This window comes from Montipora capricornis, chromosome 13, assembly GCF_036669925.1.
Source record: "Montipora capricornis isolate CH-2021 chromosome 13, ASM3666992v2, whole genome shotgun sequence".
Taxonomy (NCBI): domain Eukaryota; kingdom Metazoa; phylum Cnidaria; class Anthozoa; order Scleractinia; family Acroporidae; genus Montipora; species Montipora capricornis.
In genome coordinates this window covers 27,863,204-27,883,789 of record NC_090895.1, presented here as the reverse complement: position 1 = coordinate 27,883,789, position 20,586 = coordinate 27,863,204, and the positions used below count along the sequence as shown (strand labels likewise).

At 39.1% G+C, this 20,586-nt stretch overlaps 2 protein-coding genes across 3 annotated transcripts; one reads left to right on the top strand and one right to left on the bottom strand.

The window, feature by feature from the left end:
• Nucleotides 1-966: 966 nt before the first annotated feature.
• Nucleotides 967-8,813, top strand: LOC138028309 (uncharacterized). The gene is made up of 6 exons (XM_068875791.1): nucleotides 967-1,259; nucleotides 2,051-2,204; nucleotides 4,056-4,102; nucleotides 5,021-5,103; nucleotides 5,648-5,747; nucleotides 6,173-8,813. The coding sequence occupies exons 1-6, from the start codon at nucleotides 1,067-1,069 to the stop codon at nucleotides 8,695-8,697; spliced, it is 3,102 nt and encodes a 1,033-aa protein (XP_068731892.1). The 5' UTR covers nucleotides 967-1,066; the 3' UTR covers nucleotides 8,698-8,813.
• A 4,657-nt stretch (nucleotides 8,814-13,470) lies between these two features.
• On the bottom strand, nucleotides 13,471-20,384 carry LOC138028310 (upstream stimulatory factor 1-like). 2 transcript variants are annotated; one of them, XM_068875792.1, is made up of 5 exons: nucleotides 19,598-20,384; nucleotides 19,413-19,503; nucleotides 18,641-18,699; nucleotides 17,071-17,186; nucleotides 13,471-14,954 (listed from the first exon to the last, which is right to left on the bottom strand). In XM_068875792.1, exons 1-5 carry the CDS (start codon nucleotides 20,355-20,357, stop codon nucleotides 14,736-14,738), a joined length of 1,245 nt encoding a protein of 414 aa, XP_068731893.1. In that variant the 5' UTR covers nucleotides 20,358-20,384; the 3' UTR covers nucleotides 13,471-14,735. The 2 variants fall into 2 exon arrangements, with proteins under 2 accessions (XP_068731893.1, XP_068731894.1); XM_068875793.1 differs by having other exon boundaries at nucleotides 17,092-17,186; nucleotides 19,598-20,380.
• Nucleotides 20,385-20,586: the final 202 nt, after the last annotated feature.

Genomic DNA, 20,586 nt, shown 5'->3' with positions numbered 1-20,586 from the left:
CAAATTAAACCAAAGGAATTTTTGTGCTTTTGGGACAAACAGTAGCTCGCCGGTTTGCCGATTTACGTAAAGGCAATGCTGAAATGTTACCCTGTTACCCCCCCCCCCCCCCCATCACACACACCCCTCTCCTCCCTGCCCCACCTGATCTCTTCGCTCCCATGATTCTCTCTGCCCTTCACAGGCCACCACTTCAGGTGTATGATAACCGCAGACTGCGTACAAATAGTATTTAAGTCTAAGAGCCCATTTTTGAACGTTAAGCTTTCAACAACTGTGATTGAGGGTTAGTCTGCAGTCTGCAAGTGTCAGACACCACACCACGTTTTCGTGCCAAGTTATTGCCAATGCAGACTAAACATCGCTCCCTCCAAAGTCTGCATATCCCAAAGCCTGACGAAGGGGCTCTGTAACCCTTGTCTTCAAAGTTTATATATACTAATTAGATTTGATAAATAATCGGTGCAATTGTCAGCCAGTTGATCTTTAGTTGTTATGTGGATAAAAACAGTTCCTTCACATTGGGTGCTCCGGGTTTAAATTCCGTCCAGGGATGCAACTTTTACTTTTTTCTTTTCATCTGCTATCACAAGTCATGGGACAGAGTAATCTAAATTGACGATAACAGTCAATCGAGGGAAAATCACGAATTGTCGGTATACGCTCTCCACCTACTCCTCCCAAATTACGTTTCCTTTCGTCTTTCCTTTATGGCACGTTCGACCAATCAAAACACAATACAGAAGATTCCCCTACGGGCTTCATAACGCAAAGGAGAATTAATTTGATATTTTCAATTAAATTGGAGAAAAGTGCAAAGGTTCATCAACAAATTCCCGCTGACTTTCCTTTGAAAATATTTATTTTGTTTGAAATTATTATTACTAAAATTTTTCTGTGTTTTCAAAACAAGGTTTCGCGTGTTTATTTTGAAATACTTACCTTCGTATTTTGATTGCACCATTACTTCTCCTAACCTCCTCCTTCATGTTTTCTTTCGTTGATTTCATGGCTGGCGACAGGACAAGAGGATGGATTCAGATACGAATTATTTGATTATTTTAGCATGGCTACTGTCCAAAATTCTTTAGCTGAAGAAAAAACAGCCGATATTCCAGAAGAAGCGAGCGTTGATGGCCGGGGAAATCCAGCTGAGTTCAACAACAACATTCAAAATGGCGGCCATGTAGTGTCGACTTCTTCGCTTCAGCAAAATACCTTTGCTGCTGTTGTCTCAACCGCTGCAGTTCCTCAAATTGGTGAGTGAATAATCTTTGTTATATTTATTTTGTTTCTAGTAAATCAATTGTTTTTCCTCTGTTTATAATACATATGTGTCCATAGAACTTAAACATCTACCTCAAAGCTAAAGAACTCTGAATTACTGCCAGCCAGGAAAGGGTGAATGAATAAGCAAATATTTATTTACGCTAAAAGAAAATCAACTGGATCTGTCTATATTAATAGCTGAATGATGTGTTCCTTTCGTGTACTAAACACAACATGATAAATTTGCAGCAAACATAACTTACCCTGCAAGCAACTTCCTGTGGTCTTTTTTCTAGAAAAGTATCTTTTTGGAAGATCAAAGGAATGTAAGCTTAAGTTAAACTGGCAAAGCGAAGCGTTGAATTGCGTGAAAGCAATGAAAATTAATGATATCTTTAATAATTGAGAGCATGATTTAGTTATTGCTTCTAAGCAGTTTTATTATTGTACAGTCTATAGATGTACTATGAGCATAATTATAGGGACGATCTATCTGTTTACAAACATTCTACATGTATTTACTGAACAGAAACAAATTAAAGGAGCCCTTTGTTTTCACATCCATCCAAGTTTTTTTGTTGGCCTATTTCAGACAATATAGTTGATGTCTCTGACAAGAGTTTCTGGCCTCAGTCGGTAATTAGGGCTATCATGGAGATAAGATTCTATCAACTGGATAACAACAATTTCTCAAAAACAATAACTATTGAAGTAACATAACTGGTCCACAGTATTTGCTGCCCTAATAATTAATTTTGCTTTTTCCATCCTTATCGCTCAGTTACTGCAGCAGCTACAAATGGAGTGGTGGACAAAGACTTTAGTTCTGTTCAGAACACAACCAAACCCATCCCTGCTAGCATGTTTGCCTATAGGTTCGCATCTCCAACAAGCAACCAGACACCTTACTATGTTTCATCTGATATAGTGCTAAGGTAGGTTATATGGTTGTGGACCTTCTTCATAGAGGTGGTATGAGTTGTAAGAAGTAAGGAACTAAGTTGGATTAACAACTGCTTCGAGCTGAGTGGAAGGTGGGTGCCCGGGATGTCCAGGGGCCTCCACTGTGATCAGCCAGCCCCTAGACAGTAAAACGCTCCCATGGCTAGCAATCCCCGCAACCCAGCCATGAGCCCCCACACATCCAGGCACCCATCACACTGTGATAACAGTGGAAAGAGAAATAAAAAAAGGGGGAGGGGTTGTGGGAGGGAAACAGAAAAATAAGAAAGCACTACCACTGAAAAACAACCGCTTAAAGAAAAGCAAAGGCTGCACAACGCTCTTCCCAATGTGGTTCCAAATAGCCACTACGCTGAGACCCCGTGACCTATGTGAGCCTGTGCACGTATGCCTGAGACTGCTGACTGCTAAGCAAACCGCTCCATAATGGACCCCGACACACAGGAAAACCAGCATCTCTTTGTTGTTAACTAGGTTAAATTGCATTTAACCACATTAAAATTAATACTTTATGAGCAAGAGATCTGTGTGGCAATTGGGCAAGGGTTAGTGTCAAACACTACATGTAGCATTTGCAAACTAGTTTCTGTACGTGTAATTAGGGTGTTAATAATGATGGTTGGATGGAAACAGTAAAAACAAGTCTTAGAACAAGTTTATTGCACACAATTCGAAGAAGCAAGAGAAACAGTTTCCCTTAAAATTTTAGACTTACCACTGTAGACACTGCTTTGTAAATTACAAACTGTATGTACTGTGATACCTGTTACCAGTCATACAAATTGAACTGTATTGGGATTTTGCAGCAGGAATACACATTAATATTAATTTTGACCTTAATTCTGGGTTTTAGATGGCTAATACCCTTATGAAATTAATGTTGGCCCCTTCCCTGCCTTACTGCATTTTTCAGAATTGTGTGGAATCCATTTTCAAGCGCTAACGGCCAAACTGCATTTTGGCTTCCATCAATCAAATTTCTGATGCCAACCAAAGATGACAAAATCAATTGATGCGTGACTAACCCACCAATCAGCATCTTTGGTTCCCACGGTACATTTGTATATTCAAACTTAACGCCAATGAAAAGCGATGGAATCTGTTAGAATCTTTTTACTGAAGAATTTCTGAAACCATGTCATAATGGTGTTCCAGCTGTGAACTGAACAAAAAGTCCAATTCACTTTCGGGAGGCGGAGTCAATTTTCTCTGCTATGTTCGGAAATTTGATTGATGGAAGTGCTTGAAGGTAAGATTCCACAGAATTATGAAAATATTATGCCCATTGTTATTAGGTTAGGCACCCTCCTTGCCTAAATCTCTCAATGGCAAACAGATTGAACACAGCAAGCTTACAAATGTATTATTGAAGTTTGTTTCCCTTTCCCAGAGAAAATTTGGGGGAAAAACAAGGTGTATTATGGGATTTGAGAAAATAGAGAAAAATCCCTGAGCTGCAGATTAAGGCACCATTCCAAGCACCATTTGAAAGTGAAAATTTAATGTACGATAACATCTCCAATAACTCGGTAGGAACACTCACTGCAAGCTTACAATAATAATTTCAACATCTTGTCATTGCCTTTTTGTTCTTGGTTTAAACTCTCAGAGTTTTAACGATTAATATGTATGAACACTGTACAATGCTCAAGTCGTAGGATTTGAGAATTTCAATGTCCAGGATATTAATTTAATCATGAGTTATGGAAATAAAAGATAAAAGATAAAAGAAAGGGCCTTTGGTTTTCCAAGGGAAGGAAGTTACTACTGTGGAAATCATTTTACACCTTTTACATCCTTTTCCAATCTGTTTGTTTTGGTAGTGGTGGAATGGCACAACAGACTAGAAGAAGGATTGTACATAATGAGGGTGAGCCTCTCCGACCTTTTTACAAACAGGAATGCCGGCGCTCGCAAATAAGGCGCCCCAGGCGACCGGGCGACTGTTAGGCAGCAACCTTGTGTTTTCCCATCTGGCGGTCTGACCTAAGTCAAGTAATAAGGCTTGTGTTAGACTGTTACCCAGAGTAAAATCTAGAAGTGGCAATCTTAAATGCAGAATTAATGGTTAACTGAGGTCGTCAGTTCGTATGTTCTTGAAATGGAATGCACACAGAAAACCTGCATGTTTTGAAATTGTTCACTTAAGATTATTTTTATAACAGCTAGTTCCAGGATCTTTTCATTATGTGCTGTTGCAAAACATCCAGCAGTGTTTTGTGGCAGCAGTCTGAGCTTTTGGTTCTTCATAATCACAGATCCAGGCCGTCTGACAATGTGCGAGGAAAAAATTTAAAATGTGTGAGATCAAAATACAGTATTCGGTCTCCAGCTACCTGACAAAGCAAGAATTGAGGTCTTCATATCATACCATTTCTTTGACCAGACCAGTGTGAATTTCCTTTGATAATGGTTGTCTTTCGCCATATACTTAGAACTTGGAAGACTGAAGTTTAGGACTTATTTAAACAGATATGATTCTGTTGTGTTCACTGAGCAAAAACACCAAGACAATCACCCTATAATGCCTTGCAATCTCCTAATGCATGGATGTCTAAATCATTAATTAATCATTAATCATTACATCATCATCACCATTACATCATTAGAAGTAGATTAGTTCCCAGGCCGGCTCAAGCTACACTGTAAGATCGCCTTGTTGGTGTACAACCACTTGACAAGTTTTTTGAGGAAAGTGAGGAAATTGTCTAACTAATTTATTAAATATTGGTCAACAATAAATTACAGGAAATGTACGGTAAATGCAAAGAAATTTTATACTTTTTAGTGGAACGGAGGAGAAAAGACAAAATAAACAAATGGATATGGAAGCTGGCACAAGTTGTACCACAGTGCCAATGGGGAAAGCAGGTACTAACAGTATGGAATAGTTTCAGGAAGCTCATATTTTTTATAGAGAATGCCTTTGGCTTTCCATTGACCCTGTGTTCTGCTGAGACCATATACATGGATCCATGTTGAATTATGAGTGTTTAATCTAAAACTAACATAGAAATGAATACTGTATAATTATAAAGACCCAAATTATGCAGTTATCATCATCATTGTTGTTTCTTGCTACATAAAGAAATGAAAGCCTTAGGATAATCAGAAGTTAAGGCTGGAATTGTACAGCAGAACAAAGGTGAAGATAACCTCTTACTAACCGACCGTGTGGGCCATACTGGGGAATATTGAAGACAAGAGCAATGAAATTGAGGCCGAATTGGCCAAGGAAGTTTGATGTTGGACTGTGGGCGAAGAGGAGAGGATGGTTTCCAACCTTGGTGGAAGGGGGTGGGGTGCCCAGGGATTTGCTTTATTTCTAGGCAGAATTGCTGAGAAACTAATGTTACTTGTATTTAGATTTGTTTGAGTGTCTTTTATCTTTTTTTTTTTTTGTTATCTTTTCCAGAGCAAAAACATTGTTCTTGAAAAGACTGTGGAGTACATAAGCCAAGTCAATGATCAATTAAAGGAGTTGTCTGACTTACAGCAGAGAGAGCAAAAACTTGGTAAGAACTGTTGAAGGTGAATTTTTTTCTGTTTTATTCATCTTAAATGTATTTTATGGTAAAATTAGTGAGACAGTAACATCTTATCATCATCATCATCATCATCATCATCATTATCTTTATTTACCCTCAAATTTTTAGAGTAGCTTGGTGCAGTTACCTCCAAGCATTTACTCACCCAACCATGATATAACACAGAGGACAGACTGCAACACCAGGAACTCCATGCCCCACTCTTTTCGAATAGTGTTTGGGTTCTTTTACATCCTACAGTTATGAACATTGAGGGGCTGTGAGATGGGGCCTACAGGTTATTGTCCTTATCTGAGAAGACTCGAGATTTGCAGACGTCATTACAAAGGCAGCACTTATCTTAGAACTAAGTATTTGTTGTAATCTCAGTTTTTTTTCCTTTTTGCTTACAGCACAAGAGGTTCAACATCTTAAGACACGACTTGGAAATGTGACAAAAGAAAATAAAGCGTTTAAAGATTTATTGAAGAAAAACAATATTTCTATTCCGAAAAAGATTGGTACTATTCTGGAAACAGTAAATACATCTGTTGCTATAACAACTCTGAGTTCAAAACCCAAAGAGGCCACAGCTATTGTAACCATGGCAACATCCAAGACCTCACAAATGGAGAATCCAGTGACAATTAGTTCATCTCCTTCAGTCGTTACCATGATTACTCAGTTGCCAATTACCACAAAATCTGTCGCTGATGTTATTTTAAAGGGTCAATCAAGGAAAGAATCGGTTGCTTATGTATCACCATTTTTCATTGCAAATAACCCGGTTTCTATGGTAACAAGTACAACATCTGTTTCTTCAGTTGTAAGCTCTGTCGTGGCAGTTGCTGGTCCGATGGTGCAGAATGTTGTTACCAATACAAGCCAACATAGCCATCTTCAGTTAAACATCGCCAATTCTTCAAATATATCTACTTCAAATCAAGGGATTTATCCTCAGCTTTCAAATAATTTGGTTTTTTCATCTACTCAACAACCTGTTCACACTTTGACTTTGCCAGTTTGCACTTCACAAGTGGCACCAACGTCTCAGACAGGTTTCTCGCAACACAGTGTTGCGGAAATCATGAAAGTTGCAATTCAACCTGGAATTTCAGTTTCAGGTGTCGTTGATAACACTTCTTTTTCCGCTCCTTCCATTGGAAATTATTCGACCGCCGTTTTTAATGTGACACCGACGGTTGTTAACTCCGTTGCTTCCATTCCGAGTACAACTCCGCATGCAGTGTTAGTGTCAGCGCCCTCTTCCTTGCCATCAAGTGACAGCTTTATGAGTGGACTTCCAGGGGTCAGCAACAGTGCACTCACACAGGCTCAGGGCAGTAGTGTGTCGACATTTTATCTGGCTACTGCTCCAAACCAGAATATATCTGTTGCCATGGTAAATCCTATCAGTGGAAGCTTGGTAGATGCGCAACAGAAAGCGTCAAATGATAGAAACAAGGTGCAAGGAGAACATAACCAGAAAGTTGTGTATTCCAGCAAGCCTCAAGCAAAGCCAAAAACCAGAAGCTATGCAGCGAAAGGAAACTCGCAAAGCAAAGCCGTGCCCGAAAATAAAACAGCTACAAATAAACGGGGAGCAGGACATTTGCCTGTTACAACTAACGCTAGTGTTTCAAAGAGAGCAAGCAATTGCAACCCTCAGGACCCTCAGTTAAATGTGAATATTTGTCAACAGCCGCAGGAGGACATTATGACTGTACAGAATTTCAATGTTACAGCTTTGGTTCCAGGTATTACCACCCAAGAGTCCTCCAGTAATAATACAGTAGCCAGTGTGGGTTCTAATAGACTCGAATGCAGCAAAACCACTGTACAAGTTTCTAGCATAGCTGTAGGACAGACTACGCAAGTCCCACGTCTGTCGCATAGCATTGCATCATTAGCAGGGTTGTCCCAAAGCTTAGGCCAGCCACAAACACCTACAGACCTTCAACAGCACCAGCAAGTTTCACCGCATCTAGCTGCTGGAAACCTTAGTTTTTCTGCGGAATCTTTGCTCGCTTCAAACGAAGTTGTCTTGCCAAATATTCCTCACATTTCTACAACTTCCGTTCCTGAAAACAACTGCAGCCTACACAACAGCTTTACAGTGGCTCCATCCTCCTCAATACACAGCACCTCGAATGATCAAGGTCATACCCAGTCCTTTTCTAACTACTCGGCAGAAACACTGATTGGGGGGAATGAAATCATTGGGGAACCTGTCATTGCACAGGACACCCAACTCCAAACGAGACCCTCTAGAACTACTTACTCGGACTTTTCGGCAGAATCTCTGATTGGCTCGGGTGATTTAAATTCGGGCTTGTCGTATGCAATTGATAATCTCATCTCGTCCCGCTCGGATGAAAACTATAACAGTTCTACAATGGTGTCTGTGAATCCAAACTTGCTACATTCGGTGAAATCTAATAACAGCTATGACACAAGTTCAAACCCTTTAAGAGTTCTTGCAGCATTGCCAGATCTTGTTGAACAAAAATCTTCGGCGTCTAGTAGTCAATCCACGGTTCTCTTCAGTGGTGGAGTTCAAAATGCAACATACGGTGTTGCAGCTCCAAATTCTGTGATAATGCACTTGAATTTAAATAATACCAATTCCAACAGAAGACTCCGAGAAAGTACGGCACAACAAGGATCTTGCCAAACTGTAAATTCCTCGAACAATTTTCCCTCGTCGTCTGTTAGCTTTTTAAAACATTCAGTGGATAGCATAACGTCTTCATTCTACCCTGTCAGTAATGCGGTTTCAAGCTCCTCAAATTCTAGCAGTTCATTTCAGAACCAAAGTTCACTTGCTGTGGAGCCTACAGTCGGTGGCAACCAGCTATCGTTTGGCTCTGTGGCAAATCCGTTTTCTCCAACACGATCGTTTTTTAACCACGGTTCAACGATGGGTAGTTTCGTTTAACGAAACTTTTATCCTTTCTTTCTCTTGTATATTGTTCGAATGGTGTTAATTTTTTGACTAGTTCATAGAACCCAAGGATTTACTCATAAAAGGCCTGGGCAAACGGCTTTAACTCATTTGCTTCAGCATCCTTTCGATTTTGTCGAACGATGTTTTCTGGGGTAAGCAAAAGGTTTCAACTCGCTTTTAGAGCGATTTTCAATTGAGTGTCGTAAAACCAAAACCAAAGTAATTACTTTGGCCAATCAAAAAGGATGGAGACAATCCAGTAAACCAATCAAAACTTGAAGTAATTACACGTAGCCGACACAAAGCGCGGGAAAATGTGCACGCGCGAGCCACGATTGGTTTTGGTTTCACTTCTGATTGGTTGAAAAAGTGGCGCGAGAACTTTGAACCAATCACTGAGTGAAGTATTCATAAACCAAAGCAATTCGCTAATTACTTTCGACATTCAATTGAAAACCACTGTAAACTCATTCAACATCGATTCAACTTCGTTTCAACATGTTCAACACGGTTGAAAGGGGCAGAAACGAATTCAACATCGCTTTTCAACAAAATTGAATGGCTGTATTTGTCCGGGCCTTAGGACTGCACGTAACTGCGAGAATCGGAAGTCTAGCCTGATTAACACGCTTGGTGCTCGGAGGTAAAAAAAAAATCACGAAAATGAGTTTCTTCCACTCGTTAAAGGGAACCTCCACTCTTACTATAGAATAAGTTTAAACCGAAGGAAATTATGTTTACGTAAATATTTGTTCGAAAAGCGAATTGTGAAATCGCTCATTTTCACTTTCAGATTTCGCGGGCGCAGCCATCTTGAATAATTGTGACGCGTTACCGTTGCCCTATTGTTCTGACACAAAGGGCTTTTGTGTAATAACAATAGGGCAACCGTAACACGTCACAGTTATTCAAGATGGCGGCGCCTGCGAAATTTGAAAACAAAAATAGGCGACCTAAAACTTATGTATCTCGGATAAAAACACTTTCTTTTAATAGTACTTTAGAGCGAGTTGACTGAACGGTTATTTCCTGTGATTTAAAGGTGTTATTTTCTTGTAGTGGAGGTTCCGTTTTTAAGGAGTAAAACCACAGCTTCTAAGAACTGATTTTTGTTGAACCTTTCAAATTATCCTTTGTTGGGTGCATGAGAATTACGTTGTACATTAGTTTAATTAAGAATTGAATTTTTCCACCACGGCAACTGCAAGGCCATTTTGATACAACGGTGGGTTTTTCCTGGCAAAACAACTTTCTTGGTGTAAGGAAAGGTGAAAAATGTTTAAAAATGCTCTTTACGCACAAATTGCTAATTGGGTGTTCCTTTCCTCATCGCTGCGTTAAGACTTTTTTTTAGCAATGACCAAATTGAAGTGACTTTGTCTAATCTGCAACTCCCAAATTTAATTAATTTACAATCTGGGAGAAAAGTAACACATCTAACAGCCTGAAACAACACATTTCCTTTCTACCAGATTAACAAGAAATTCTTTTCCCCCCACCCTCCAACCAAATCTGTCAATGTAAAACTTCTATGACACCATGTTTTGTCAAAGTTATCTGTGTATTAGAGCTTATGGCATCAACGGAATCTAACCTCGACCTGCAATGCTGCGGCCGGTGCATTGCAACGATTTACCGACTTATTCAGGTTTTTCAGGACTGGAAAGCACAAGTCGTATAATAGCCTAATTAGCATGGATCGCAAGCTTAACTATCATAGTTTTGTACTATGCAAAAAACCGCTTGAAAAAAGACCTTTTAGAAGAGAAATAGCAATTTTTACAAGTGTTGAAAATAGCCATTGTCCGCAAAATAGAAAGAGGGGACCAACGCTAAACCTTTCAAAATGATTGATGTTATTGGGCACATTTCGGAAGAGTAAAAAAAAAAGGAAATACAACTCGTATAATAGCCTTATTAATATGGATCGAAAGCTTAACTATCATAGATTTGTACCACGCAAAAAACCGTTGCAAAAAGGACCTATTACGAGAGAAAAAGCAATTTTTTCAAGTGTCAAAAATGGCCATTTTCCGAAAAGTACCAACGGAGGGACGAAAGCAAAGTCATCGAGGATGACTGATTTTTTGACCAAACTTCGCAAAGTTAAAAAAAATAAAAAATACAAGTCGAAAAATAGCCTGATAAGTATGGATCGAAAGCTTGACTATCAAAGATTTGTACTATGCAGAAAACCGCTTGAAAAACACCTACTCGAAGAGAAATAGCAGTTTTCCCAAAGGTCTCGAAAATGGGCATTTCCGCAAAATAGCAAGGGGGGCACCCAGGCAGAATCTTGAAAAAGAACGATTTTTGGCGAAATTTCGCAACGCTAAAAGGGTAGGAAATCAAGTCATGTATTCGCCAAATTAATATGGATCAAAAGCTTAACTATCATAAATTCGTACTCTGACGAAAACCGCTTGAAAGAAGACCTATTAGAAGAAAAAAGCAATTTTTTCCAAGTGTCAAAAATGGCTATTTTCCAAAAAAAAACTCCTTCACAAGCCTAAAAAAATAAATACAAGTCCTTTAACAGAATAATTAGTATGCATCGAAAGCCTCTCTATCATAGATTTGTACTATGCAAAAAGCAGCTTTAAAAAAGACCTCTTACAAGAGAAATAGCAATTTTTCGAAAATCTTCGAAAATGACTGATTTTTTGGGGAAACGTTGCAAGGCTAAAAACAAAATAGGGAATACAAGTCGTATTCTCGGTTTTCACATGACGTAACGGCCGCCATGTTGGAGCCCCTAAATAAAGAAACAGCGGCCATGTTGGAGCCCCGACCAAATCCTCCGGGAATTTAACTCTATTATCATGCAAACGTTTTCTTTTGTTTTCGTTGAAAAACATGGCTGTTGATCACGTGAGTGAAAACCAACAATAAAAGTCTAATTAGTATGGATCGAAAGCTTTACCGTCATAAATTTGTACTATGCAAAGAACCGCTTAAAAAAAACACCTAGTAGAAGAGAAACAGCAGTTTTTCCAAAAGTCTGGGAAATGGCCATTTTCCGAAAAATAGCGAAGGGAGGACTAAGGTAAAATCTTGAAAAATGACTGATTTTTTTGGCCAAACTTCGCAAGGCGAAAAAAATAGGAAATACAAGTCGTATAATAGCCTACTCAGTATGGATCGAAAGCTTGACTACAATAAATTTGTACTATCCAAAAAATCGCATGAAAAACCACCCATTACACGAGAAATGGCAATTTTTCCAAAAGTCTTGAAAATGGCCATTTTCCGCAAATAGAAAAGGGGGCACCAAGGCAAATTTAAAAAAAAATGGCCGATTTTTTGGTCGAACTTCGGAAGGCTAAAAAAATAGGAACTACAATTCTTATAATAGCCTAATTAGTATGGATCAAAAGCTTAACGATCCTAGATTTGTACTATGCAAAAAACCGCACAAAAAGACACCTATTAGACGAGAAATAACAATTTTTCCAAAAGTATCGAAAATGGCCATTTTTCGCAAAATAGCAAAGGGGAGACTAAGGCAAAATTTTCAAAAATGGCTGATTTTTTGGTCGAACTTCGGAAGGCTATTATTAGTCTCGTGTTGTTCATGCAGCTGTAACCTTTCAACAGGAGACCCCATTTACATCAATTTACATACATTGTTTGACTATTTTGGTCTTCATTTGGGAACATGTATCAGATGCCATATTGGAAGAGCATTATAAATAAATAATTATTATCATTTCACCTGTTTGTCGCAACTGACACATTCCTATTGGGTATTTAGTGCAAACATGCTCACTAATGCAACTAGTACCAGTCCACAACTGCTCAGTTAAATAACTTAAGTACATGCATCTTCATAAAGCAACAAGAAAAGGTGCTTTCTCAAAAAAGAATTTTCATTTGATGACAACGGTGTCATCAGCACGTAGAGTGGGCTCGGGTACTGCACAAAAAAAAATCAAATATCAAAAATCAAAAAACCTTATTGATGTAGTGACTTGCTATGATTTACATGTAGAAATCCACAATTGGATTACCCTGTGTTAGTGGCGGTTTTCTCAAACCGAAGCTGCACAAACAGGTGGTAAAGACATGGGGGGATTGTAGTGGAGGAACGAACAAACTTTGTGCGGCGTCACCAACTGATCGTTCTCTCTGACAAACCGCCAGCTACGCAGGCTGCAAATTATATCTTACAGCAGAATGTTCTTACACTATGTTTCATACTTTATGGGAAGGTAAACTCTTTCAGTATATAGGCCGTTTTTTTCCGAATCATTTGTGTTACACTTTGCCCAACTCTGTCCTCGTTACCATGTGCCCATCATCTTGTTCATAATTGATTGGTCAAGAATTAAGCAGAAAATATTCTTGCACAATGATTGTGCAAGAATATTTTTCTGCTAAATTCTTCTTAGCTGTCTAAAAATCATTAATTTTCTAAGACTGTTGCCTTTAAAATTTTACTTTCTACAATAATAAGAATATTGTTACTATATGAGCTTGTTCTAAGCACCTTTGTCAACCAATACCGTTCTTCAAATTTTGATGGCTAATATTCCTAATTACCGAAAACAGGCTCAAAAAGGCTTAAATTTGGGCACACGTAAGACCCAGATAACAAGTTCTTTGGCCTTTTCAATTTAATTATTTTTGAATGTTTATAAAAACAAGATAAACAAAGATGTCAGCTTATTTCCCTAGAAGGACAGAGCAACCAGGTGAAGTCGCCCATGGCAACAGCCCTCAACCTTACCAAAATGAAAATTAACTATTCATAAGCCAACACTCTTTGAATTTTTTATGTATTTTAATATTGCACAATTTACCTTGAACTTGCTTTTTGTGTCCACTAATGGGTATATATTTACATACTTCTACACAACAAATGAAAAATAATACAAAAAGGTGCCTAATGTTTGTTTTTTGTATTGAGTAAGGAGTAAACAGGGAATTCCAATTTTTTCAGAAAGGAAGTTCTCTTGTTTTCTTCGGCAATGAAGCAAAACTGCTGGTCTTAAAATCACTGCCTGGCTGAGCTGCATTAATATCAAACCAAAAAGGCAAATAAAATTAATGGAACAAGATTAGTGGGAGTGGAGAGGAACATTATTGCTGGCTACATGTATCTCCTCCTTTACAGTCAAAACAGCTCGAGCGTTCCTCTGACGAGCAGATTAATGCATTTATTTTTGCAAACTTGATTTCACAAATCATTTCAATAACCTAGTCATCAGATGAATGATGCAAAAGTCAAATCAAGCCTCGGTCCAAAACCTGAATTTTGATTGGAATATTGCTTGCTTCTGGTGCCAGGCCGGCATGAGAATTTGACAGGTGTACTTATTTACATAATCTGCCAAGGTCTCTTACATGTACAAGTGTGATTTGGCTTTCATTTTAAATTCATTTCTCTGTCCAATTTTTGGAATTCGAAAACACAGTGTCTCAAGTTTGAGGAAACAGAAACAGGAAACAGAAAGGTAATGTTGCCAGAGTGAAATGACTGTTGTTTGACAGATTACGCAAATCAGTAAACCTGTGAAATTCTCACACCAGCCTGGCACCGGAAGCCAGCAATATTCCAATCAAGATTTATACTGAGGCTTGACTTGAATTTTGCATTATTTATCCGACCACCAGATTATTGAAATGATTACTGAAAATAAATGAACTTTGCAATAGTGAACTCATTAATCCGCTTGTCAGAGGTATGCTTGAGCTGTTTCCTCTGTAAGAACATTTGTTAAACTCTTGATACACTCTTGCATGTAGTATCCTCCTGATAATCTTGTTTCAAAACTCTAACATTAGACCTTTTCACATGGTCATTATAATAATCTACTTGCTTTACCTTACAAGTTAGCCCTTGCTGGCAAAACAAGGGTCTCTTACATAAACACACATAATTTATGGTGTATTGCTAGACAGCAAAACTATCTTGACCAAAGACAAAATAATGCATGACAGGTGGTCTCATGAATTCTTAGGTTCTGTTGCACTGTGACCTTGATGAATGCTTGGATTATTAACAATGTTCGTAATTTTGCCTTTCATCATTGTGCACCTGGACCTGCTGCTAATTCGATTCCATGCTGTTGTAACTGTGCTCGCAGTAATGCATTCTCTTGTCGCAGTTCCTCGACTTGTTGTCTCAAGAGCTCTGTATCTATGGTCAGCCTCTCTGTATCTTTGATTGTTTCAACCATCCGTGCATTGTGTAATTTCAGTTCGTTGATGTAATCTACTGTCTTAGATAAGATTCCTCCTTTGCTCTACCACAAAAAAAAAACATATATATATATCACACTATGTCTTAACCCTTTACGTCCGACAAACATCATTTTCTCCTCACTTTATTTGTAAAAAATGAATGGGAAAGGTTTCAAGAATCCACAAACTCATCCACGAGGAGAAAACACTTTGATCCTTCAACAAATTTTCCAAACTACTTTTATAATGAAATGTACAGAGATCAGTAAAGAGAATTTCAGGGTGGATACAGGGCTGAAAGGGTTTAACTGGCCCAATAAGGCAGATAGTCAGATATGGTATGTTCAGAAATGCAAGTAATTAGATGCACTCTGTTTTGATACATGTACAGGTGCACTGTACACTGTATGTGTCAGGAAGTGTTCTCTTTGCTTGCACTTCTCCCAAGTTAACATCACTCATGCTTCAGGATTGCAATTATTAACCCATTGACTCCTGGGGGTTCCCCATTGATGAGTAAAAACTAATAGTCTGGCATTAGACAGAGTAAAATACTAAGTATGGCCAGTTTAGGCTGGTTTAGGGGTAAATAGGTTAATGGAGATATTAACCATGGCATTTACATGAAATGGCAAATGTAACACGGTGGGCTGTTGCTTGCAATAAAAGCATGAGATTTAGGTTATTCTAACTCATCTCTCTCTTTTGAAAAGTTACTTGATACCTACTGAATAACAGGCAAGAGATCAGCTCATATCAAACGAGCTTCTTCCATTTTTGGCAAAACGCAGATTTTAGTCAGACATTTGCCATTTGCCGTAAATGTGATGCTTAATCTCTCTAATGTCACAAAGTGTCTGACCGGCCATACCGGGCATTTGGTAGGACGAACTCTACAACAAATTCAAATTAACACATTTTGGGGATGATATATTCTCCTCCAGAAGAACGCGAGGGATTATCATGCAAGTGTTTCAAATTGTTGCATTTTCTTTGCAAATTATTGGGTCTGACTGGCCAGTTCTGACAAAAGGAAAGCGCCCTTAGTATTTTACTGTGTCACCCCAGACAAGTTTACACGAAGTTTCACTTTTCAAATGTTAACGGTTTGTCCAGTTATGTATCACTTTTGACCAATGGAACGTTGGTGGTTATGTTGTGAAATTGACAAAGTTTTTGACGACATAGCAGTATGCTTTGTTCATATGCTCTTCAAGCTTTCAGGTTTTTCGTGAGAGTGTTCGGGTTTTGCATGACCGCCCTAATAACGTCTCCGTTCGTTTTGCAACAGAAACAAAAAAACTCAAAGTCAACAAGTTTGGAATGAGGTAAATTACCATCCAGGAGTCACTTGAGATCAAGATTTGAAGTGCTCCCTGAAACACGGAAGAGCACGTGTGCGCAGAATGCCCTGGACGCAGAAATATTCCCTCCTCCGACGATCTTTCTAGTTTCACTTCGGTTTCATGTATTTTTTCCCTCGTAGTTGCCGAATCACTTATCTCTTCTTGGTAAAGTATACCATTTTCCATATTCCAAGTCTTTGGAAACTCACGGGAGATAGATGTTTATAACTCTTCTAGATTCCTATGCAAATTCATAAATATCTCCACTCTCATGGAAAACCTGAAAACTTGAAGAGCACGTGAACAAAACATGCTGGCATGCTGTCAAAAACGTGGTCCATTTCAAAACATAACCGCCAACATTGAATTGGTCAAATGTGACACACAACCGGACAAACCCTTAACTTTTGAAAAGTAAAACTTCGCGCAAAATTTGTCACGCTTCAAGGATGTATGCAAATCGTAGTATGCTGCACTGACTGATTTGTGGAAGAGGTACTTTTAAAAAGTTTATCTGTCACAACTTTCTACAAGACTGTCCATGTATGTACGTATGTAGTTGGAAAAGCTTGCCACCATCTTTTGAAAAGGTGAAGAACATTGGGGGGTCCCTGAAAGAACTCAGACGGCCTCTGGCCCAAAATTTCCCACAGCCAGAATGTAGAAAAAACTTTATGGAACTCATTGCTAACACAGGATGACTTGCTCTGTAGGCTCAATGTGATTCTACAAGCACAAGGAGGAATGAGATGGGTTTGAGATCCCCTCATGATGTCTACAATTATTGATAGCTAAATTAACAAGAATATGTTAAAAAGTCAAAAGCTCTTACAATAGTCTGCGTTCCACCGACCTGCCCCGCTTTTGACTGCTCCTGAACACACTCAGGAACAACTTTGGCCAGTTTGTTTATCCATGTGTTAATCTTGTCTCTGCGGCGACGTTCAACTGAAGACAAATTTAAACCACATCACAATGAGAAATGATCTCCACAAAATTGAACCCCGTGGGGGAGACAGGATGGTTCAGCGGTTACCAACCACGCCTTCCACCTCTGCAAACCAGGTTCAACCCTCGGCCCCAAATGTACGTGGGCTGAATTTCATCCAAACTCAATCTGGGGTTTTTGTCATCTAAATCGAATCAATTATGTCCGGCTGCGGGCCAATACTCTTGATGGGTATAACCTGTGGTATCCTTCCCTTTCATTGAATCAAACTGAATGAAAATGAAATTAATTACTTGTCTTCAATATAAGTCACTAGAAGGTAAAAAGGAGATACATGTATGGCTAGCCCATTTGAGACATTTCAATCTAGCAGTGTATGAAATGCCAGCAGAAACAACGATGAACAATCTTGCCAAAAACAAGCCCTAAAACAACACCTACCTTATGAGTTCACTTTTTATTATCAATGTCCAATAAAATGATCTTATAGTCTAGAATTGCTAAGTGTTTTCATTCCATTTTACTTTTTTTTTAAAGCTCTCTGAAAATGTTCTAAACATTGCCAAGTAAATTTGAAAACGTCCTAGTAGGACAGCAGAAACTGTTGGTGATGTCTACCCAGCCTCGGACATTAATAAAAAGCTAGAACAGACATAATTTTCATGCAAGTGGGCTAGCGTGTATGCTTTAATGGGACACAGTTTTTCAGTGAATGATTAACCCATTGAATCCTCGGGGTTCCCCACTGACGAGTAAAATCGTCTGGCGTTAGACAGAGTAAAATACTAAGGACGGCAGGTTTAGGGGTGAATGGGTTAAGAGGTCTAAAATATCCACTTTACTGATGTTTGATTTTCAAAGTACTTGTAATTAATTTGTGCAAGCTGAAGATTTAGTACACAAAGCCATGACAACAATCAAGTGAGGGAACGGTAAAGAAGCACGATTAAAATTCTAGACTGTTGGGATGAGCTCTTTAAAAGTGGGACAAACTTGTCTCTGTTATTTATTAGGCTGCAGACAAATGCAACATTTGATTTAACATCTGTTCAACTTTGTTCAACTATGTAAAATGAGATTGAAGGCTGGGGGATGGCTAACAGTTTCTTTGTCACACTACACATGCATTTTGAACTGCAGCCACACTTGTTACTATGGATACGTCATAGAGAGACCGATTCTTGCTTGTGCAAACTACCAAACAGTGTTGGAAGGTGTATTTAAACTCATTCACCATTGATTCAACACGTTTGAAAGCGTGTGGCAAATTATTGTTGTTCAACAATATAGAATGGATGGTGGAGAAGATTTTGCAGCTGTTTGCCCAGGCCTTCTTATTGAAATGGAGGAAATTTCAATTAAGACTACTAAGCAATATCTTGTTAATCCTCCCTGAGTAGAAACTACATGAAGGTGGAAGAGGAGTCATTAGTTTTATTAATAAGCTTTATACCTTCATTGTGAGTTGCTCTTCTCTTCTCGTCTCTGGCAGTTCGAGGAGCATCAAGTTTTCTGTTCAAACAAACAGAGTCACTCAAGACATACATAACCTCCATTTCTTTAGTCCTGTCTACTGAGTACGAGTACAGCTCCGTAAGGATAACGAATCTTACCTTGTTCAACGGATTTTGTTCATGGTCTACACTGACCATCACATGATCGAAAAAACATCATGTGACATCGAGAACCATCATGTGGGAAGAACACATGACTTCGAGGAGGTGAATTCAAAAATAAAATTCAAGAAACAACTCGATCACGCTTCGAACAAAACGTGTTTTGATGCTCTACTCGCAGCTATCGCATCTCATCGGAAAAGGTTCCTTCGAAGATTCAAGAATTTTTTTTCGAATAACTTTCGTCATTATAAACAATCGCATCAAGTTACAATGATTTGAAGACGCAAGGGTTTAAAGGTACTAAGTACAAAATGTGCTTTTAAAGGACTTTTCACGACAAACGAAATCCTGATTGCTTGAACTAAGACGGAAAAGACTGAGAAAAGGGTGGCATTTCTGAGAAATTGAAATTAAATCAACAGAATCGCTTAATTAGCTAATGTTTTTCTGTTAATGGCATTATGACAGCAGAATATCGTAAATCGCCATTTTTTCCTTATAAATAAAAGATCGGTTAACAATTTCAAACCATCCAGTTTTCACTTTAAAACATAAGATCCAATAGGTACCAAAAAGCTTTAAAAGAAGTTGAATTTCCGTACTTACGTTGACATTTTCTGAGCCATGGCTGGGGCTATGTTCCGTTGATTTCCGCCAGGCATAACATCTTGAGGGGACATCATAACGTAAAATCCTCCTAGAAAACACAAAACAAGGCATGTTTTATACTTTAAACCATCTACCTCTGGCAGAATTCGGGGCGATCTTGCCGTAGATATACAAAAACGAACCTGCGGCAGTTCCCACGGTCGTAATGGTCTGTGCCTCGGCCATTGTGATAGGCATTTGCGAAGGAGACGACGGCTGTTGAAGAGAAACGGGAATATTTCTCACAGTATATGCGCTTGTAGCATCTAGACCTTCTGCGCCACCAGCTTGAACTACTGCTGCTGTAGCCGCCGCATCGGCTGGTTGAAAGTATGTAAACCTAGCTCCTTCAGTTGCTGCGTCCGTTTCGACTGCATGAGTTGGGGATGAGCCATTACTGAACGGGCTTTGTATAACAGTTTGTACTTGCGGTGCGAAGGCTGCGCTCGCCGCATCCACCCGTTCACCGCTGGGATCAGCAGCTTGGACCTGAACAACGCGTATTTGTTGAGTGCCGCCATTGAATCCTGTCGCCTGTACGCCATTTGCGTCTGGTCTGTATTGAAATTGAAGCGTTCCTGGGTCGGCGAACGCAGCGCTGGCTTGTTGTCCAACATGAAGAGCAGCTGCAGTTTGTTCGTCAGAAACGGTAGAGACTGTCACAGTTACAGTTTCTGGCTCGGGTACCTGTGTTGGATCAGACCCTTTCGGATCTTGTAGTGGTGAATTTTTTTCTGGGTCCAAAGACCCGTCGAGCATGTCCAGAGTTGGAGAACTGGAGTGCGGAGTAGTGGTCATGGGGTCAAACAAACTGGTCATGTGAACAAGAAGAGAGAAACGACGAAACTGACCACGAGGACAACGAACATCACATGATAAGTACGTCACTTGCTTCCCTTCCATCGCCCCTCTTTGTTGCCAATAGCAATTGTCAATAAAACCCGCAAGGGCAGGCCAATCACGTGTACTAACATGTGACAGCACACGTGATTCATGCCTTTTCCCGCAAGGTGGCGTGGAATAGTTGTACTACTAAAATATTCAATTATTTCTTTGAATTTCGTTAATTTGTCTCTGAATTAAATAATTGCTTTTGTGCCTTTAAAAAGCTGATCAATATCTTCGAGGTTTT